The sequence below is a fragment of the Hyaena hyaena genome, unplaced genomic scaffold, assembly GCF_003009895.1.
Source record: "Hyaena hyaena isolate Hyena2069 unplaced genomic scaffold, ASM300989v1 scaffold_775, whole genome shotgun sequence".
Lineage (NCBI taxonomy): Eukaryota > Metazoa > Chordata > Mammalia > Carnivora > Hyaenidae > Hyaena > Hyaena hyaena.
This window is the reverse complement of record NW_024081400.1, coordinates 513,460-535,834: the sequence shown is the minus strand read 5'-3', so window position 1 is coordinate 535,834 and position 22,375 is coordinate 513,460. Positions and strand designations below refer to the sequence as shown.

The following is a 22,375-nucleotide window of genomic DNA, read 5'->3' as shown; positions in this document are numbered from 1 at the left end:
CACACGTGGCTTGATTCAGCCTCTCTCCACCCTAACTGCTTCCACCTTAAATCGAAGTCAACATCATCTCTTGCTTGGAAATGGCTTCCTCATAGCTCTCCCCAGCCCATCCTTTCCACGAAGCTAAAGGTTCAACTGAATAGCAAATCTGACAGCGCTTTTGTCTTCTTCGTGCTCCGTGAGCAGTGATGTGACAACCTTCCAGCCTCAGTGACGTGGCAGACACCTGCCTACCTTTCCCTGGCCCCCTCCAGACCCTCCCCCTCCCCCACTGCCTCTGCCAACACACACCTGGCACCCCCAACCTCACAAGATCGCTCATGCTCCCTGAACTCAGCTCAGGCTCCCCTGCTCCCCAGATTCTCTCCCCCACGGCCCTATCTGCCTATGGAGAGCCTATGCAGCCTTTATTTTTTAAACTTTATTTATTTTGAGAGAGAGAGAGCAGGGGAGGGCCAGAGAGGGAGAGAGAGAATCCCAGCCCAGAGCCTGAAACGGGGCTCAATCTCGCCCACCAAGACATCATGACCTGAGCCTAAATCAAGAGTCGGACATTTAACCAACTAAGCCACCCAGGTACCCCTTATGCATCTTTATTTATTTATTTATTTTTCCTTATGCATCTTTAATCTGGTCCCAATGATGTCACATACAGACACACACACACACACACACACACACCCAACAATCCCTTCCATGATGATTCAAGCCAACAGAATCCTCAGAATCCTACCCTGGGCTTCAAGACCTTTCTTATTATCCCTGTTAACACTGCAGCCAAATATCCATGCCCAAAGTCACCCTGTTTCTCCCCAGACACCAGTGAAACCATCTGTGCCTCTGAGCCCGCAGGGGAGAAGTCCGATGATCGGGACATAAAAAGCGTGCCGGGCTAGCACGCGGCAAAGGCCAGTGAGGGCAGTGGGGACGGAGGTGTCCCCAAGCGGGAAGTGGCGCTGGGCTTCAGACCCATTGTCAAGGCTCAGCAGCTTCCCCTGATACCCAGCAGGTGGAGGGACTGCAGACTACGGCCTGAACGGAGCTACGGCCACGCGCAGCAGGTCGAGCGGAAACAGACACGTGTGGGCAACGCCCGTGGAAAGCCGGCACACGGTGCAGTAGAGTAGACATGGTTTAGTCTCTTTCCATGTCCTGCAACCTCAGAGGCTGCGGGAAGGGTCAAAAGGAAATCCAGATGCAGGATGTGCAGGCGAGTGAGGCATCTGACCACCGGGGGCCCTTCTGGTCCCGACTGGGCATCCCCGAAATCCTCCCGCGTCTCCGCCTGCCGCAGGTTTGTTCCCTTCTGCTCCTCAGGAAGCCTCCAGACAGCAGAGAGCTATCAGCGCGTGTGTCGCACGTCGTCCAGACCTGACGACCGCAGCGGGAGAGAGGTTCTAGGGTCGGCTTGAGTTAGGGGGGCCCGGGGGCCAACCAGCCCAGGCAGACAAGCGTGGGTGGGGCTGGAACGGGTCAGAGTCGATCTCCCGCCCCTGGGTTCCCGAGGCCCATGGGAGGCGGCACCGGGTGGGCCTCGATAGCCCGCGCTCCGGAGCCTGACTGCCTCGGTTTGAGTCCCACTTCTGCCACCTACAGACAAATGCCTTCGTGTCTCGCACCCTCAGCTTCCTCGCAGAGATCACGGCAACCTGGCTGGGACGCCCCTTCTGCAGACGGTGGCAGGCCTACACACGGGCCTTCTCAGTCAGACACGCCCCTCGGATCATACTATAATATTGGCACACAAGCCTCATCTGAGGCCCCAAATCTTCCATTATGAATTTTCATAAGATACTTGTTCAAACGTCAACATACAGAAATATTGCAAGAATGTTGTAATGAACCTTCACATACCCACCACCTGGATTCTACAATGAACACATATCTATTAGTTAGATTTTTTAGGCTCGAATTAAAAGTTTAAGGGGCGCCTGGGTGGCTTAGTCGGTTGAGCGTCCGACTTTCGCTTAGGTCATGATCTCGCGGTTGTGGGTTCGAGCCCCGCGTCGGGCTCTGTGCTGACTGCCAGCTCAGAGCCTGGAGCCTATTTCGGAGTCTGTGTCTCCCTCTCTCTCTGACCCTCCCCTGCTCATGCTGTCTGTCTCTCTCTCTCTCCTAGAAATAAATAAAACATAAAAAAAAAGTTTAAAAAGGCCGCATTTTCTCGAGTTGTCTAATCTTCTACGTAACCGATAGCCCAAGCAAAGACAAGAAATACGCGTGGACCAGAGAGAATGTGTCTTTATTATGAAGTACGCCTTTGGACTTCTCAGGCTTTTTTCAAAGTGCATGCATCGTTGCTTTGGATAATTGCATAAAATTATAAAACAATTCCGGGTCAGAGTCCAGATGTGTCTGGTTCAGAGCAAAGATAAAACTCAACTGCCGGTAAATCCTGCCTCTGGCACTCCCTGGCTTTGCTGGGCGTGTGTCAGTCTCCTCACTGACAGCGGAGGTAATAACAGACCTACTTCGCAGGAGGTCTGCGCTCAGCGGGCACAGCGAACAGCACCGGGCCCACGGAACATTCTGCAAAGGTGCGCGGGTAGTTCGCAACAGTTCGTAAACTTACCTGTGAATAACAACAAATTGGTAGTTCTGCTCAGTAGCTTTTCTCTCTTCGGGTCACCCATTTTCTAGACTCCTAAAAGTCTCCTTAAACAATAAGTGTCTGAGATAAACCATCTTGAAACTGTTTGCTTTCCTGCTGACACATGACTCCAACGCACAGCTCTTTATTCTGCTGCTACACGGACAGGCGGCGACTTTACACGACAGGGCGAGGACCTCTATCCTGGGGGTAACGAAACACCACTTGTCTATTCAGGGTATTAAATGCTAGCTGCTCCCCTCCACACGTGTGAGCACGCACGTGTGCGCACGTGCACACACGCACACACACAATCACGTAGATGGCCTAACACAATATTTCCTTCGTCTCTCGTACAAAGCCCCATAGATACCGTCAGTTGGAACACTGTGGCGATTCAGGGATCCCCGCTCCCTCCGTCTCAGGGAGCCCCTCCACATTCCGTGGAGCTGGTCTTCCCACCCAGTTCTCCTGCCTTGGGCAGAGCCAGGAGCCGCTGGATTCTCACTGGCCGCTTGCTGGCACAGGGCACGGATCCTGCTAGAAGGACGGAGCCCCGACCGCGCCCCAGCTCCAAGCAGCCTTTGTCACTCTGCAAATTCCCTAGATGCATGCGACAACGTGGTGACAGTGGTGAGGGCTTGAGGGGTTCTCCTGTTTTGAAGGAACACAGGATATCAGCTGGGGACGCGGGGGCCCACCCCAGCCCACCTCCGCTGGTGGATCTGGGCTGTCTCCACTGGATCCCTGCTCTTTACCATCTCAGTGCCTCCCTGTCCACTGACAGCCCTTGTCATTCTGTGCTTTCTTACGCGTCTCATTCGCCCCCTGGAGTAGGGGTTCTCCCTCCTTACCCCGCAATGCAGTCACCCGAGGCTGCTTACCGCCCAGCCTGGGGGCTCTGGCCCTAGACTCCCTGCTCAGAAAGGGGCAGAATGACTTCTCTAACGAGTGCCCGGCATCTCTGATGCTGCCGGCCCCGCGGCCACACTTTGAGAACAGCCCCTCTAGAAAGTGAGGTCCACTCGGCAGAACGGCGGGTCTGTTTTTGCACCACACGCACCCCAAGGTGCACACTGAATAAATGAATCGGGGAGCGAAAAGTAGAGAGCTGGAGGAATACAGAACACGGAAGGCCGGAGGGAGGAAACTCCGCGGCCCAGGCCCCGACCCGGACACCGTCGGGGACAGCGGGGCTGGGGACTCTCTGCGCCCGGACCCTGCAGCCCGCAGGCCCCACCCCCACGCAGCCGGGCGCCTTGGCTTTGGGACGTCACCGCCCTGGATTGCGAGGAGAATGGTTGCCATGGCGACGTAAACAGAAGGCCGGGCCTTCCTGAGCCGGGAACTAGCCCTGGCACGCGGGCCGGTGGGTGCGCGCGGGGGTCGGATGGGGGTGGGGTGCGCGGGGCCCGGGGTGCGCGTGGGGCGGGGGGAGGGCTCCTCTGGCGCCCCTTGCAAGGCCTCTCTGCAAGGCTGCCCGCCTGTCCTTACCCGTTACTCTGTTCGCTTTATCACATACCTACTCCCTAGCCATCCCTCCAGCCTTCCACGCCTCGTGCACCCCTGCTACACGGCCCGAGGCTCACCCCTAACGGGTAGGGGTGTTAGGAGGCGCGGCGCTGCGACCTAGTCCCTCTCCAGGCCTGAGCTGTAGCCGAATGTTGCTGGAACAGCTCGCACTTCGGAGTCAAGGAATCTTGGGCTGGAATCTCAGCTATGGTCCTTCTTTGCTGTGTGACTTTGGACACCTCACTGAATCTCTGCTTTGCTTCCTCTTTGCAAAATGAAAATTCACTCAGCAAATCGTTAAGCGCTCCAAAGATGCCCCGCTAGGCGCTTTGATGAGCCCGCTGCCTCCAAGCGAGAAAAGACCCCTGTTCTCTTGGAGGTTACTTTCAAGGGGGAAATGGGCAATGCACGGATTTTTTTTATGACAAGTCCGATAGCGGTAATTGCAGAGAAGAAAGTCGAACGAGGTCATAGGGGGTTGGGGGAAAGAAACCATCTGGATGGAGTGGTGAGGGAAGACGTCGCTGAAGTGGGGAGGGAGAGGACCCTCCCACCCACAGCTGGGCGTGGGTGGACATTTTTTGGCCAAAGAAGTGGTAAATGCAAAGAGCCCGAGACGGAGCAAGGTTGGCATGTTCTAGAAACAGAAAGATAAGGCAAGGCAATCAGAACCAAGTCAAGGAGGGGAGAGAGGCCGGGGGGGGGGGAGGGCGGGCAGGGGTCTATAGGTGTTGGCCACATGGTGAGCCCTCAGTAAATGCCAGCTGTTCTCAGCCACCTAGGGACACGGGGGTGAGGGCCTGGGGATCATCTGGCTCAAGCACTGTGTCCCTCCTCAGGTTGGAATTGCCTTTAGCCAAAGCCAAGTTTTGCAACAAGCCTTGGTTCCTGTGCCCAGATGTCCAAGACACTGTCTACAAGGATCTCCAAGGACATGACTTTCAACAGTAAGTGTGGGGCTGGCGTAGGCTCCGAGCCAAAGGCAGCCTAGGAAGCGTGGAATAGTGAGGTCCAGACTCGGTGCAGGTTAAGGTGTTTCCAAATCGGGCCACGAGGCAGAAGTCACAGGTTTGCCAAGTTCCCTAGAAACTCCATGTTCTATCTCCCTGGGCTGCTCTGACAAAGTGCTGCAGCACACTGGTCGCTTAGCGCGCAGAGATTTCTCGTCTCCCGCTTCTGGGGGCCAAAGCCCACGATACAGGTGCCAGCGGCAGGACTGGCTCCTTCTGAGCGCCACGAGGAAGAGTCTGTGCCAGGCACTCTCCGAGCTGGCTGGCAATGCCCGAGTTCCTCGGCTCGTAGCTGCGTCACCCCTGTCTCCGCCCTCACCGGCACATGGCGTTCTGCCTGTGTGCGCGCCTGTTGCTGATTTCCCCTTTCCACTAAGGTCAGGCGTCCGACAGGATTGGATGTCCACACTAGTGCCCGTGACCGCATCTACGTCTTCAATGACCCCATTTCTTCACAGGGTCACGTTGGGAGGTGCTGGAAGTTAGGATTTCAAGCATTAAACTTCAAGTATGAACTTGGAGGGGTGGGGGACACCATTCGCCCCATAACAGGCTTTGTGGAAGGAACCATAGCGGAGGGGCCTCTCTCGGCTTTTCTGCGGCAATGGTCGCTGGGCTGAGCCCAGAGGAGGTACCAGCTGGCCCCAGGCCCTGGTGGGAGAATATCCTGCTTCCTTTGAAGTCACACGCCTGCTGCCAGGTGTCCCCACTGGGTGGCCTGGAGGGAGGCCACCAGGCCGGGGGGGGGGAGGGCAGCAAAGTGGGACACATAGTCACCCGCGTGCTCTTAACTGCCTTCAGCCTGTAGTTTGTTTTTGAATAGGTAAAGTATGGCCGTGGTTCAGAGTTCCAAAGTGTTCAAAGGCCCCTCTTGTGAAGGCCCCACCTGTCCCCAGATACCACGTACCCCCTCCTCAGAGGTGGCCAGGGGCTCCAATCTCTCACCTCCTCCCCCACGAGCTCCGTGCGTGGGCTCTGTGCACCCAGGCGCGTAGATGCGGTTCATATACGGACAGATACAGTCCATCCCTTCCTCACACAGACGGCCACGCAAGACACGGGCTTCCTGCACCTTGCTTTTCCATCAGCCCAGACAGTGTGGAGACGCTTTCTTATCAGTATATCAAGAGTTCCCATTGACTTCTAGAGTTACTCGCCGAAGGAATCCCGCAGGGTGGGTGTACCGTAGTTAACCAATCCATGGCGAGTGGCATTTAGCCTATTTCCAAACATGTACAGCTATCCCCCCTTGTCCCCACGTTGCCAATTGTGTGCTCACGCACTCTGTTCCAGAATGAATTGAAAAATGAAGAAAGGCTGAAATAGGGTTACAAAAAAAAAATAGCTTTGAAATGTTTGCAGATAACAAATTAACTCAACACACACCCACACACACACCAATGCAACATGCCTGCACTATCACAGGAGAGTTGAAGTGATAAACTTCAACTATGTATTTAAGCTGTATTGATTCATCCAGGAGAACCAGGAGGGGATTACAAGGTGGGGGGGTGGGGTGTACCCTGTGACCCTCGAGGCCGAGTATATCGTGTCCTCTGCAGGTGACATGTAAACAGGAGGCTCGCCAGACCAGGCCAGGCAGGGGCATGCACGGAGGCACATGAAGTCACTCAGTGGGGGCACTCAGGCCAGGAGGGCTACTGAGCCTGACATCCTGGGTTCAGCTGCTGGAGCTGGGGGCTAAGGTAGGGGCCAGAAAGACTCTGAGGTCCCTGGGGGAGACGGGTCTGGGGACACTGAGCTCCGAGCCTGGACCAGGTACAGGTAGGATGTCTGGACCCCAGCGCTACCCAGAGAGCCGAGGGCCGAGGCGCTGGGGTCAGGCACACCCGGTGGAGCACAGCACCTCTGTGAGCCTCAGCTACCTCATCTGCGGAATGGGAGCAATCCCTAGTACACCAGTACCCCACCCTCAGGGCCTCGGTCTCCCAGTGAGTGTGTGAAGCCTGAGTCGGAAGAAGATGCCCAGGGAATACGGGTGGAGAGGTGGGTAAGGGGTCTGGGCCAAGACAGCTGGAGCTTGACATCAAGGGAGTGAGCTCTGGGCTTGTTCTTCAGCCACAGAGCTTTATTAAGTGCCAGCTGGATGCGGGCATCTGTTCTAAGCGCTGGGGACTCAGGAGTGAATAAAACCCTCCCCCTCGTGGGGACTTATATTGCGACAAGGGAGGCAGACATTGGAAAGGCAATAGTCAGTCTGTATTTACCAGCCGAGAAACCGTAGAAAGGAAACCTTCTGGAAGCTTTGGGCAGCGCATAGGGCATAATTTAAATGGGGGAGGTAGTCAGAGAAGGCCTCTCAGAAGATGTGACATTCAATACTTATCCATAACAATCCTGAAGGATGAAAGAGAGAGAAGGGCATTCAGGCAGTGAGGAAGGCCCAACAAAGGTCCTGAGGCCGGTACAAGCTTGCAGCGTGAGAGGAAGAGACAGAAGGCCAGTTTGGAGCAACCTGGGTTGGGCCTTGCAAGGGAGGATTATTCCGTTCTTTTTTTTTTTTTTTATGTTTATTTATTTTTGAGAAAGAGAGACAGAGCACGAGCAGGGGAGGGGCAGAGGGAGAGGGAGTCACAGACTGAAACAGGCTTCAGGCTTGAGCTGGCAGTCAGCACAGAGCCCGACACGGGGCTCGAACCCACGAACCACGAGATCATGACCTAAGCGAAAGTCGGACGCTTAACCGACTAAGCCAGCCACCCCTTTTTTTTTTTTTAATGTTTATTTATTTTTGAGAAAGAGAGACAGAGCACGAGCAGGGGAGGGGCAGAGAGAGAGGGAGACACAGAATCCGAAGCAGCTCCAGGCTCCGAGCCGTCAGCACAGAGCCCGATGCGGGGCTTGAACTCACAGCTGTGAGGTCATGACCTGAGCCGAAGTCGGACGCTCAACCGACTGAGCCCCCCAGGCGCCCCGAGGATTATTCAGTTCTGTCGAGAGGCTAGGGGGGCTGTAAGCAAGGAGATGGCACCATTTCTGGGCCTATGGCTTCTACGAGTACGGATGCTGTTGTCCGTGCCACAGGGAGAGGGGCTGTTCGCCCACAGCCTCCCTGAAGACCCTGGGTAAGGCCTCAGCCCTGGTGAAGAGGGTGGAGGACATTTGATGGAGACCTTGTCCACACAGAGGAGCCGGGGAAAGCCCAAGCTAGACCCAAGGCCTCCCAGGCAGGCTTGTGGGGCGGGTGGGCAGGCCCCCTGCAGAGAGCTGGCCGGAAAAGCAATAAGCAGCTTCCCTCTCCGAGCTGCTCCATTCCTGCCACTGCGCTGCTTGTGTTCCCAGGCCAGGCCAGGCCAGGCACGCTCCCCTCGGGGCCTTGGCACTGCTGTCCCCATGCCCAGAACGCCCTTCCCCTAGAGCTACCTGTGGCTCCCTCTTGCGCCTCCTTTAGGAGCTTATTCACGGGTCACCCTCTGCCTTATTGTTCTCGGTACCCCTTTCCACCTTGCAGCCTGCGTCGCCTGCAGCCTGTCTCTCTCTCCCAGGCAGGGGTGTTGGCCCTTCTTGCCTGCTACTGTCCCTCCCCAGAGCCCGGCAAGTGGCCGGTCCTCAGTACAATTCCGTTGGCCCGAAAGCGCTCCCCTGAAGGTCGGAATTAGGCAGGGATGTCTGCTCTCACAGCTATTCAACTCTGTCCTGGGAGCTCTAGCCAGAGCATGTATTTTTCTTTTTTAAAGATTTTGTTTATCAATAAACTCTGCACCCAATGTGGGGCTCAAACTTGCAACCCCGAGATAAGAGTTGCCCGCTCCACTGGCTGAGCCCGCCAGGCACACTCCGGAAAGGAGGAAGGGAAGCTATCACAGACGACATGCTCCTATATAAAGATGATGCCAAAGCACCCACCAGAAAGCTGCCGGTGCTAATATGTGAATCCAGCCAGGTTGCAGGTGCGAGGTCAAAACACCACAATTATTTGTGTTCCTCCACGCCGGCACTGAGCCATCCACTGCGGAAATCAAGAAAGCAACTCCATTCACAGCGGCATCTAAAAGAGTGAAGTGTCTACGCAGGAGGTGACGTCATGGGAAATTGTTGGAGTGGGAAGATCCAGGAAGCTGTTCTGCCTCCAAAACAACTTCTGAGCTGGCAGGAGCTGTGAGGATCCAAATTTGGAACTCTGGAGTCTAGACGGACACTTGGGCGTCTCGTGGAGCAGCCTCCAGCCTGGCAACAACGGGGGGTGGGGTGGCCCGAGGCCCTGGCAAGGCTTGCTGGTGCCACCGTGGGCAGCAAGGACCTTTTCCTCCCCGAAGCCAGCTGTGTGGTTGGTGGCTGAGAAGCCAGGACCGGGGCTGGCCGTGATTTCAACCCCAGGAGCGGGGATGACTTCCCTGCCAGGTCTGTTTGAAAGGGACAGAGCGTGAGCGCGGGAGGGGCAGAGAGAGAGGGAAACACAGAATCTGAAACGGGCTCCAGGCTTCGAGCTGTCAGCGCAGAGCCCTAGGCAGTGAGATCACGACCTGAGCTGAAATCAGACGCTCAACCCCTCAACCCTCTGAGCCACCCAGGCGCCCCTGTCGGTGAGCATTTAAAGAGATAGGACCTCCCCTCTCAGCCTTCTGGGAGCCAGACATTTAAGGAAATCTTTGACAAGGGCTTAATATCGAGAATGTAGAGAGAATTCCTAAACCTCGACAACACTAAAAATGAACAACCCTGCTAAAAAAAAAAAAATGGCAAAGGATTCGATAGACATTTCTCCAAAGAGCCGATAAACACATGACAAGATGTTCACTGTCGTCAGTCATAGGAAAATGTAAGCAAAAGCCGTAACGAGATATCACTTCACACTAGTAGGATAGCGATCAAGACAATCCTGAGTCACAAGTGTTGGCCAGGATGTAGAGAAACTAGAATCCACACGCGCTGCTGAGGGGAATGTAAATAGGTGTGCAACTAACTGTGAATATGGTAAGGTGGTCCCTTAAAAAAAGTACACCTAGAAAAAAACAGCGTACCTAGAATTACATGATCCGGCAATTCTAGTTCTGCGCACGCACACAAAAGTATTGGAAGCCCAACCCCTTGTCTTACTCGTGTTTGTCACCTGTCTAGAGTGTAGACTCAGAGGGCTCGCCGGCACCTGCGGCAGCACCTGGCAGCGAGAATGTGCCCAAACACACTGGCCGGCAGACCCTGAGTGAGCGACGGGGCCCCCTCCTGCCCCACTCCCAGTGAGGACCAGAGAATCCTCAGCACCGTGTCCAGACATCGCCCTGCCATCCTGAGATTATCACGGATGCTGGGAGCTGGGGACAGATGAGACAGGCATGGTTCCTATTGTTTCAAGGTGTAGGCTTCACTTTTTTTCTAGATAGTTCTCCCGAGGCAAAGGGAACAAGAGCAAAAGTAAATTATCGGGACTGCATCAAAATAAAACGTTTCCGCACAACCAAGGAAATGATGAACAAAACCAAAGGCAACGATCAACAAAACCAAAGGCAACCGATGGCATGGGAGAAGATATTTGCAAATGACATACCTTATAAGGGGTTAGTACCCAAAATGTATAACGAACTTGTAAAACTCAACACCCCAAAAACAAACAATCCCATTTAAACAATGGGCAGAAGACATGAACAGACATTTCTCCAATGAAGACATCCAGATGGCCAACAGACACAAGAAAAGATGCTCAACATCACTCATCGTCAGGGAAACGCGAATCAAAACCACAACGAGATACCACCTCACACCTTTCGGAACGGCTAAAATCAACACAAGAAACAACAGGTGTTGGTGAGGGTGTGGAGAAAAGGTAACCCCCTTGCACGGCTGGTGGGAGTGCAAACTGGTGCAGCCGCTCTGGAAAACAGTGCGGAGGTTTCTCAAAAAATTAAAAATAGGGGCGCCTGGGTGGCTTAGTCGGTTGAGCGTCCGACTTTCGCTTAGGTCATGATCTCGCGGTTCGTGGGTTCGGGCCCCGCGTCGGGCTCTGTGCTGACTGCCAGCTCAGAGCCTGGAGCCCGTTTCAGTCTGTGACTCCCTCTCTCTCTGACCCTCCCCTGCTCACGCTGTCTCTCTCTCTCGCTCCTAGAAATAAATAAAACATTAAAAAAAAAAAAATAGACCTCCCCTCGATCCAGCAATCACACTACTGGGTATTTACCCAAAAAACACATAAATGCTAATCCAAAGGGATACACACACCCTTGTGTTTATAGCGGCATTATTTACAATTGCCAAGATTGGGAAGCGGCCCAAGTGTCCATCTATTGATGAATGGATAAAGAATGGTATAGGGGCACCCGGGTGGCTCAGTCGGTTGAGCGTCCGACTTCGGCTCAGGTCACGATCTCACGGTTCATGGGTTCGAGCCCCGCGTCAGGCTCTGTGCTGACAGCTCGGAGCCTGGAGCCTGTTTCAGATGCTGTGTCTCCCTCTCTCTCTGACCCTCTCCTGTTCGCGCTGTCTCTACGTCTCTCTCAAAAATAAATAAAACATTTTAAAAAATGTTAAAGCCTAAACACTCATAATTTTAAAACAATAAAAATAAATTTTAAAGAAGGAAAAGAAAAAAAAGCAATCATAAATGTACCCTGTAGATATATCAATGTAACAAAAAAGAACTGCTGAAATGTCAGCCATGATATAGATATTAAAATCGACACACAAATAAAAAATAATAAACAAAAGGTAGGTTTCATTACTACTCAGGTCTGGCGAGCCCAAGAGATGAGCGGGTGGCTGCCATTGGGAAGGTGGTTTGTGCTCCTCACTGGTCCCTAGAAACAGGACAGCGGGGCTGGGTCAGGAGCAGAGGGGGCAGGAGCCTGCTGGGGTCTCCGTGGGAAGGGACGGGCGAGGCAGGGTATGCGGGCTGGGGGTTGACTGGTGTGACCAGGACTGTGGCCTCGGGCTGTCCTGAGGTGCTGGGACCTCCTCGGGCGATCGGAGCAGGGCAAGGGGCCCTGGGCATGAGAGCCCGCGAGCAGAGGTGGGAGGCGGGGGTGTGGGCTCTGGGCAGGTTGGCGCCCACTCTTCGGCAACTCCTCTTCACCGTCTAGGGACTGGCCAACCCCAGGGCGGAGGCAGAGACCATCCCTGCGGGTGGGTAAGATCCAGACATTAGAGCATCAGACGTAGAAACAAGACGCGGCTAACACACGTGTCCTCAAGGAGCGTCCGGGCTCCTGAAGGAAGGCGACCCCTACACGACCGCAGAGTGATGCGTCCCAGAGAGGGGAGGGCCGCCTCCGGGAGAGCATGAGGCGGGGCCCCCTGTCCTGGCGAGGGGTCAGGACGCCTTCCTAGTAAACAGCAGATGGGGGCGTGTTGGCTGAGGGGCTCGCACGCAGGTGGTGTGAAAAAAGCAAAGGGGACAGTGGCGTTGCCTGTTGGAGGGTCCATGAGAGTCCCCGAGTGGCCAGGGCAAGGCAAGAAGCTGCAGAGTTCGCTGGCTGGATGACGCGGGGTCTCCCAGCTCACGTGGGTTCGGGTCCCCGTCCTATAGGCCCTGAGATGCCTCTAAAGAGGGTGCTGGTTCTCTGCTGCTGCGTCACAAATTACTCCAAAACTTCGTGGCTTAAAACAAGAGTAAGCACGGGTTAGCTCAGTTTCCGTGGGTCAGGAGCTCATGAGGGGCTGGGCTAGGGGGCTCTGGGCCAGGGGTCTTCTCTGCAGTCACTGAAGGCTTGGCTGGGGCTGGGGGATGGGCTCCGGCAGGCTCAGTCACAGGGCGGCTGGCTGGGGCTGACGCTTCCAGAGCAGGTGATCCCAGATGTGGCAAGGCAGGGCCACAGTGTCCTCTCTGAGCTTGCTCCAGAAGCCACACACTGTCACTTCCACGGCCGGGGGGGGGGGGGGCGCGGGCCGGAAGGGCGCGAGTACCAGGAGCCCAGGGACGCTGGGGGCCACGCTCGGTGGTGGCCGCCACAGAGGATGTGAACACGTGATCGGTTTTTGTAAGTTGTGTTTTACAACGGTCTGCCGGGCTGCTAGGTGTGGTCAAGGCTCCGTACAGCCACCTCTTTGGTATGTTCCAGAACGTGTCTCTCCTTTGCCCTCTCACCCCCAGGGGTGGGCAAGGCTCCTACTGTTAAAAGCACTGACTTACCCCTCTTCCTCGACCCCTCAACTCAGTCCACTTGTGTGGCCCTTCTGTGTCCTGGGGGGCACCTGGTACCCGCTGCATGGCCCCTTTCCGACCACTGTATGCCCCCCCTTCACAGCGACCTCTTGAGAGCTGGCCAAACCCACCATGTCACTTGCACCCCCTCCCTAACCCTGCGGGATCCTGGCTTCTGCCCGGTCCCTCCACCCCTCCCATCTCGCTCTGGGGGGGCATGGCTGAGGCCTCTCCGAGGGCACCTTCCCCCCTCGCTCCTCCTCCAGGCCTCCTCCCTGGGCTCCGGTCCTCGCTGGTCGCCTCCCTGCCAGACTCCGCCTCCACCATCGGGCCCCTGCGGCTGTGTCCTGGGCCGCCCTCCCTCTCACCCCCTCCACAGCCTCAGTTTCCATCTAGTCGCCAGTGACACCCACATTTCCGTCCTCTAGTCCCCTGGTCCCCAGGCCTCCATCCACAGGGGTCTCTTCAGACACCGGAACCCAGCACGCTGCCTGAGCTCTGGGCCCCCGACCCCCCCCACTGCAGGAGGCAGGCCCAGCCGCACCCCGTCCTCTCACCGCTGGGGGCGGGGCAGGGGCATTTTATCACTTTTTATGCGGACATTCAGCACCCAGCTCTCCCTGTTTCTCCTGGCGAATTTTTCTAAAAGTAAGCTTACATCTTTAAAGCTTTTTAATTAAAAAAAAAAAAAATTATCCTGTTAAAGTGCTAGAAGAAAACAGGAACTTTTTAAATGTACTTAACCTTCGGATGCAGAATGCCTTTCTAAGCAAGACACACAATAAAACATTCCACTAAGTAAACATTAAAATGTCCTGTAAGGCAAATGCATGGGGGACAGACAGTCCAAAGGTAAGGGTCCTATCAGCGGGAGCAAACATATTCCCAGCAGCTCTGACAAACGGACGGGCCGGGGTCCTCTAACAGAAGTTCTCAAGATCAGTTACAAACTACCGCGTCCCAATTTAAAAACCCGGGCAAAGGATACTAACAGAGAGGAGCCAGTGGATAATTCGCATCTGAAAAGGCACACAATCTCTTCCGTGAGTAAGAAGTGCAAATTAAAACCCAGAGGCATCTATCGCCCGTCAGACTGACAAATTCCAGGTGTGGGAAATGGTCCAGCCCAAGCCGGGGACAGAGAAGGATTGCACAAGCTTGGAAATTGCATCAGATGAGAAATAGCCTCGGGGGGGCGCCTGGGTGGCTTAGTCGGTTGAGCGTCCGACTTTCGCTCAGGTCATGATCTCGCGGTTTGTGGGTTCGAGCCCCGTGTCGGGCTCTGTGCTGACTGCCAGCTCAGAGCCCGGAACCTGTTTCAGTCTGTGACTCCCTCTCTCTCTGACCCTCCCCTGCTCACGCTGTCTCTCTCTCTCTCTCTCTCTCTCCTAGAAATAAATAAAAATATTAAAAAAAAAGAAATAGCCTCAGGGTCCCCCAGGAAACCTGACTAAGGAGCAAGGAGATTTGTGCGTGAGCAGATATACTTTTGAGAGAGAGAGAGAATGCCAGAAGGTGAGAAGGGCAGAGACAGAGAGAGAGAGAGAGAGCATCTTAGGCAGGCTCCACACTCAGCACAGAGCCCAACGTGGGCCTCTATGTCACAACCCTGGGATCACGACCTGAGCCGAAATCAAGAGTCGGACGCTCGACCGACTGAACCACCCAGGCACCCCTCTCTTCTTTTTTCTAACTTTTAAAATACTATGGTAAAGGATCCATAACAAAATTTACTTTTTGAGCATTTTTAAATATACGGATCGGTGGCGCCGTAAGTACACTCGCTCTGGTGGGCGACTGTCACCACCATGCATCCCCAGGACGTGTTCATCTTGTGAAACTGAAATTCTGTCCCCGTGAAACACTAACTCCCCACACCCTCCCGCAGCCGCCGGCACCCACCTCCCTAGTTTCTTTCTTTTTTTTTATTTTTAATTTTTTAAATGTTTATATTTACTTTTGAGACACAGAGAGACAGAGTGTGAGCAGGGGAGGGGCAGAGAGAGAGGGAGACACAGAATCCCAAGCAGGCTCTAGGCTCTGAGCCGTCAGCACAGAGCCCGACGCGGGGCTCGAACCCACGAACCGTGAGATCATGACCTGAGCCGGAGTCAGATGCTCAACCGACTGAGCCACCCAGGCACCCCCCACCCTTCCTAGTTTCTGTCTGCAGTGATCTGATGGCTCTGGGGACCTCGTGGAGGCGGGATCACACAGTGTGTGTCGTTTCACTCTGCACAGTGTCCTCAAGGTTCATCCCTGGCATAGCACTTTGCTTTGCTTTACTTTTTTACTTTGCTTTACTGCATTTTGCAGTAAAGACGTGAGGGGGCCTCTCAGCACGCGAGTGCAAAAATACCTCTGCTTAGATAAACAAAGATCCATTTGGAAGTGAGGGCTTCCGGTGAGGACTTTGGACATAGCAACGTGTCCTAACACGGCCGACTATGTCGGTAACGCTTTGTGCTGTGCCTGTGCATTGCTTTTTCCATTAAGACAAAAGTTGAGTTTCATTAGAGTTTTGGTTTGGTTGGCTTGGCTTTCATCTATTCAAATAATAGCGGTGTCTGCTGGGTTTTATGATCTAGTTAGTTAAATGTTGCTACCTGGAAATTGAGCCATACATTCCGTCAGCCAGGTGGGAAATACGCACTCCGCCGCCTGTGCTCCTGAATTCTCCACGCACCTCACCACTCCCTACTGCCTCCCCTCTGCTCACCGTTATAGACGCACTGGGGCCTGCGGGCATCTGAATTTTCAGCCCCGCGCCCTTGACCTTCCTGCCAAAGCCACAGGACAGCTCTTCTGCTCACTCTTCCCACAGCCGATCGCCGCGCAGCGCAGGGCCTGCCTGGGAATCAGGTCCCTCACCTCGCAAGCTCTGCCTTGCCCCCGAGGCGTCCTCCCCTGAGCTGGTCCAGAAGGACCGGCTGCCCACCAGAGCGCATCCCCCAGGCTCCCAGCCCCCTCCTCATCTGCCAGCAGCTGGCTGCCCTCCCCCGCTGGCATAGACTGGAATCTCCAAGCTGCAGATGATTTCTGAGTTGGGGTAGGAGGAACCATCAGCCCAAATGCCTCCCTCCCTGTGGGTTTCAGTTGAAGGGACGACATCAAGGCAACGGGTACCCCTGAATCTTGTGCTGCGGTCCTCAGGGAAGCCCTGGGAGGCTCGCGGCAAGCGCCAGGCAGCGCCCTGAAGCAGAGGGCGCGGGTCTGTGACCTCCCCACAAGCCAGCCCCGCGCTCCCCCTCCAGGCAAATGCGCAGATGCAAAAGCAAAAGTGCCAAACGTGTGTGTGCCAGGCACGCATGCACGCGGGCCGGTTTGGTGCACGGGTGTCACAGCTTGCCCGCAAAGCGGGTACGATCGCCTCAGATGTGGAAGCCGAGGCTCAGGGAAGCTGGGCGCCTTGCCCGGGCCCCTCAGCAGGCAGGTGAGGGCGCCGGGCTCTCTCCCCAGCCTCACTCTGTGTTCGCAGCTTCAAGAGCCAATGAGTCATTTGCTGTGGCCTTCATTTTGTCTCTCCCCAGAGAACATCGTGGGGTCCACGGACAGTAGTTTGACTTCAATCATTGAAGAAAAGAAGCAGAAACGTGGGAAAACAGGTAAAGGTGGCCCTCAAGCGGGGAGCTGAAGTCTGAGTGGGCAAGGGTCAGTCACCTCCATCCGTAGGCCCGTCTCCCGCGCCAGTGCCACAGGGAAATGTCTCCACTTCCATGAGGAACTGGGTCTCCGAGACCTGAAATAACAGTAATGTAAACAAAGCAGGGTTTATTTTTCCTCCCGTAATGAGAAATGTAGGAGGCAGTCCAGATCTCCCGGGGGCCCCACAAACAGCAGGTCTCAGAAACTGCCCAGGTGACCAAGTCTTTCCGCCTTCAAGCCAATTTTAGCCTTAGGGTTTCAACTGTGAAGTTTTCATGTGGCCACAAAATGGCTGCTGCAGCCTCAGCCATCGCGTCTGATTTCAGACATGGAGGAAAAGGGTAAAGGGAGAAGCAAAACTGCCTACCAGCCTACCCAGCCCTCCTTGGAAAAAGACCCTTCCCAGAGACCCCACCCAGCAATTTCTGCCCACGTTCCACTGTCTAAAAATTTGTCCTGTGGCTGTCAGTGTCTATGAGGGAGGCTAAGCTGTGTGAGTTTTCAAGTAGGCATGCGGTTGCCACTTGTTAAGAGGAAGAAAGGGGGTGCCTGGGGGCTCAGTTGGTCGACCGTCTGACTTTGGCTCAGGTCATGATCTCACGGTTCGTGAGTTCGAGCCCCACATCAGGCTCCGTGCTGACAGCTCAGAGCCCAGAGTCTGTTTCAGATTCTGTGTCTCCCTCTCTCTCTCTGCCCGCCCCCCTTCTCACGTTCTGTCTCTCTGTCTCTCAATGATAAATAAACGTTAAAACAAATTTAAAAAAAAAGAAAGGAGGAAGAAAGGTAGGCAGCTCGCTGCTTGTACTGCTTCCTCTGCGCCTCTGCAGTGCCGTTCCACCCTCTTCGCCTCCTGTGCTGCCCCGCAGGCTTGCAGGCCAGTCTGACCCTTCCATGGAGGAGGGCAGATGTGAGCACGCTCCCTGAGCCTCTCTCTCGCAGGCTGAGCTCCCGCCTCTCAGCCCCCTGCGCCCCCCCCCCCCCGTTTCCTCTTTCTTTTAATTATGAAAATCCAAGCCTGTCGAGATAAGGTCAAATGAACTCAGGTGCCCATCACCAGTACAGAAGATTTAGCCACATCCATTTCATCTACCCTTCTCTTATTCTTTTTCTTTTTTTGTCTTTGCCAGAGTATTTTTTTAATTTTCATTTAAAGAATTTTAATTCCAATATAGTTAACATGCAGTGTTAAAATAGTTTCGGGCGTACAGTAGAGTGCTTGAACATTGCTCAGTACTTATCATGATAGCTGTATGCTTTGTTCCCCAACACCTGTTTCACCCATCACCCCACTCCCCTCCCCTCTGGTAACCATCAGTCTGTTCTCTACGGTGAAGTGTCTGTTTCTTGGCTTGTCTCTTTTTCCCCCCTTTGTTCATTTGTTTCGTGTTGTAAATTCCACAAGTGAAATCATAGTGTATTTGTCTCTCCTTGAGTGACTCATGTTGCTTGACATAATATTCCCTAGCTCCATCCACATTGTTGCAAATGGCAAGATTTCATTCATTTGTATGGCTGAGTAATATCCCTCTGTGTGTGTGTGTGTGTGTGTGTGTGTGTGTGTGTGTGTATCACATCTTCTTTATCCATTCGTCTATCGACGGACTGCAGGGTTGCTTCCATACTTGGCCAGAATACTTTATTTTATTTTATTTTATTTTTACAAATAGTTTATTGTCAAGTTGGTTTCCATAGAACGCCCAGTGCTCATCCCCACAAGTGCCCTCCTCCATGTCCATCTCCCCCTCCCCCCCACACCCATAGGTCCTCAGTTTGTTCTCAGCATTCAAGAGTCTCTCATGGTTTGCCTCCCTCCCTTTTGGCCAGAATACTTTAAAGTCACATCCAAGCAGGTCATTGCATCGGCACATCCCACAACGGACATTTTTCAAAAATAGGGATTTTTCCCTGTGAAGCCACAATGAAGTTACCCGATTATCTCAGATATGTCTTCCTATAGAAGATTCGTTCTAATTAGGATTCAAATGAGAGCTGATCATCTTCCCTCTCTTTAAAATCTAGCAGAGCCCCTCCCCCTTTCATTTTCTACGTCTTGACATATTGAGAGATGTGTTAATTACCCTGTAGAACGTATGTGTCTGTTTGCTACCTGATCATTGTTACAGAAACTGTTTCTCTGTTCCTCATGTTTCCTTTAATGGGACACTTGAACCCTACATGCTTGATAGGATGTTCCATTTTGTCCACAAGAATCCTTCCTTCCACCTCTCACAAGAAGCCTCTGCGTCTGGCTGCCCCCGGCCCATGGCGGTGCCACGTTCGGTGGGGTCCAGTGGTGACCATCTGGTGACCGTCTGGTGACTGTCTGGCCCTCTGTCACCTTCCCATCAACCAGTCACCCGACAGCTTCTTCTAACCACAGATCCCTGGGCCTGAACTGATCACCACATGAAGAGGGAGGCATCTGGGTTTGGTTTGAATCGTTTGGCTTCTTCACTGAGGTATGTTCAGGTGAAATGCACAAATGTGAGGTATACAGTTTGATAAGTTCCGATAAACGTATACAACTTCGTAGCCTCCACCTCATTCACCATCTAGAACATTTCCGCCTTCCCAGAAACTCCCTCTCCCCCAGAGACAGCACTGCTCTGCTCTCCCCACAGAATTATTTCATCCGTCCCCGAACCTCATACAAGCGGGTCACGCTCTGTGCTCCTTCGATCCTGGCCTGTTTCTTGCACTTGACATCACACCCGTGAAATGCCGGTCACAAGAGCCCCGCCCTGGTTGTCGCTGTGTGTGTTCTGTTGTGTACCTATGCCGCCTGTGTACCATGCTTTCCGGGCTGGATGAAACATTCGGGGTGCTTCTGCTTTTTTGATATTACAGGTAATACCGCAACGAACATTGCTGTGCATGCCGTTTAGGGGACAGGAGCACTCACTTCCCCGGGGTGTTGGCGGAGAAGGGGAATCGCTGGTGGAATGTTGGACCCTAGCAGACACTGCCCAGCAGCTTCCCAGTTCACACTCCCACCACTGATGGGTGTGAGCCTTCCCGCTGCCCCACAGCCTCCCCACCGCCCGACACATTGCCAATGCTTTTCTCTTTCCTGGCCCTTTGGATATGTACCATTTTTGTCACATATTCCCTGCGATCCGTTAAGTGATCGCCTTCTCGTATGTTCTCTGCTGAGACCCTGTGTTGTTAAGGGCCTGTTCCTGCCTCTGCTCACTTTTCTACCAGGTTGTCTTTCTATTTTAATGGCTTCTAGGAACTCTTTACATATTCTGGAAACAAATCATTCATCAGTTCTAAGTATGCAAATGCCTTCCCTCACTTGGCAGGTCGCTTTCTCCTTTCTTAGTGGTGCGTTTTTGATGAACAAAAGTTCCCCAGTTTTAATGGAGTTCACCTTACCCATCACTGTCTTATCGCGGGTACTTTCTATGAACTGTTCTAAAGCTCTCTGCTGGCCCCAAGGTCATGAAGATATTGTATTTTATACAAGTTTTGTTTTCACGTTACAATCAGACTTTGCATCATCTCTAATCTAATTGTAACCCTTTTGTTTGTAGATTCTTGGGATTTTCTTCTCTACAATCACATCACCTTCGGATGACATTATCTGCCCTTCCTTTCCAATCCTATACTCTGTATTTCTTTTTCTTGCTTAACTACAACATTGAGTAGAAGTGCAAAGACAGGCATCCATGCCTGTTCCTGATCTTGGGGGAGAACGTGCAATATTCTACCTAGAGGTTTCTCGTGGGTTCCTGTATTAGTTTCCTGTTGCTGCTATAGCACATTACCGCAAACTCAGTGACTTAAAGCAACACAGATACACTATCTCACAATTCTGGAGGTCAGAAGTCCGAAATGAATCTCAGAAAACTAGAATCAAAGTGTCCACGGGGCTGCGTTCCTTCCAGAAGCTCCGGGGAGAATCCGCTTTCTCGCCTTTTCCAGCTCAGAGCCGCCCTGGTCCCTGGCTCCTGGCTCCTTCCTCAACTTCTAGAGCCTCCAGCACAGCACTCTCCGCCTCCGTGACGTCACTCCAGCCTCTGCTTCCATTGTCGCACCTCCTCCTCCAGCTGCTGGCCTTCCTGCCTCTTCTTAGAAGGACCCTTGTGATTACGTCAGACCCACCTGCTAATCCAGGACCGCCTCCCATCTCGAGGTCCCTAACTTCATCCCATCCGCAAAGTCCCCTTTACCATATAAGGGAACCCCGGCACAGGTCTCGGGGTTAGGGCCTGGGCATCTTCGGGGGGCCGGTACCAGCTCACCACACTTGCTCTTATCAGACTGGGAAGGTCCCCTTCTATTCCTACGTTGCTAAGACTCTCATTGAGAATCAGTTTCAAATTGTATCAAGTACTTTTCCTGCATTTCTTGAAAAGATCCTATAATTTTCTCCCCCATTCTGTTAGTGGGGTGTATTACATCGACTGGCTTCTACGTGTCAAACCTACTGCATTTCTGGAATGATTTGCCCCGACTGACTGCCTTCCTTGGTCATGGGCTCATTCATACATTAACCATTAACCGTTCAGAAACATTCCCTACTCACCTGGCTGCACATGCAATTTCTGTTTTCGGAAGCCAGCCCCCACTTGGCTACCTCTAGCTCTGTGGCCTTGGGTGAGCTGCTCGCCTCTCTGTGCCTCAGTTTCCTGAGGAGTAACAGAAATCCCCAGCTCATAGGATTGTAATGAAAATTAAGTCAGGGATCGGCCTGGGTCTGGCCCATGGTTAGCTGCTCAGTGCTAACTAACTATTGTAATTAATCTTTCCGATGGGGACACACACATGCAGCCCAGGCGTGCTACTGGCCAGTCTGGGGACATAAAGACCCAGACTCTGTCCTCACTCGTCTGGATTTAGGGCGATGCCTCTGCCCGGGGCTGCTGGGCAGGCGCCCAGAGCCATCCCTTCCTGCACCCCCTCCTCCCGCACCTCCCCACTTAACTCCGGATTGCTGAGGACTGACTGCAGGCCCCTGCTGGCTTCCTCTTCTCGGCTGGGCCCAGGAGTGGATAATCTTTCTTTATTCTTCTCACTCAATGTTCTTAAATGACTTTGACCGGGTTTAATTCTTAGAGAGAAGTTGAAAGAACAGTAGAAGCTGTTGTGGGCTTGGGGCTTTCCCCGCCATCGCCACATGACAGGTGCGGGTGAAGTGTCCTGGCGGGACCGCCAGGGTGACAGGCTGGGGTCCCCTCCCCCCGCTTCAGCTCTGGTTCCCCCTGCTGGCCTGAGCAGCGTGGAGTCCGCCAGCCTCTCTCCTCCTGGTGATGGAGAAGCACGAATCTTGTGCGGAGCTATTTTGAGACTCTTAGAGCAGAAAGTCAAATCCCCTACCCAGTGTCCCCTTTCTGCTGCTGAGGGTGTGAAATGCGACAGACCTCCAGAAAGGCAGGCCAGCATCAGCCCTCGAAGTCTGGAAATGCTCTCAGGCCCTGGCCTCTGTTCTGCCTTCGGGAACTCGGTTGCAGAGAACCAGTCTGTAGGGCACACGGGTGTGCGCCTTGGGGTGTGCAGGGCGGCCCCAAAGGCTGCTGCACA

General features: G+C 53.7%; 1 protein-coding gene and 1 non-coding gene across 3 annotated transcripts in view; one reads left to right on the top strand and one right to left on the bottom strand.

The window, feature by feature from the left end:
- Positions 1-3,906: 3,906 nt before the first annotated feature.
- Positions 3,907-22,375, top strand: part of CFAP100 (cilia and flagella associated protein 100) — a 50,245-nt gene continuing 31,776 nt past the window's right edge. The window contains exons 1-3 of one of the 2 annotated variants that reach the window (XM_039218516.1): positions 3,907-3,959; positions 4,942-5,049; positions 16,735-16,809. In XM_039218516.1, coding sequence (XP_039074447.1) covers positions 5,001-5,049; positions 16,735-16,809 — 124 coding nt within the window. In that variant the 5' untranslated portion in view covers positions 3,907-3,959; positions 4,942-5,000. Of the gene's footprint in view, positions 3,960-4,697; positions 4,729-4,941; positions 5,050-16,734; positions 16,810-22,375 lie in introns of those variants that run through there. The other variant, XM_039218517.1, reaches the window with a different exon arrangement.
- On the bottom strand, positions 15,262-15,346 carry TRNAR-CCG. Its single transcript has one exon. It is a non-coding gene; the product is annotated as a tRNA-Arg (tRNA).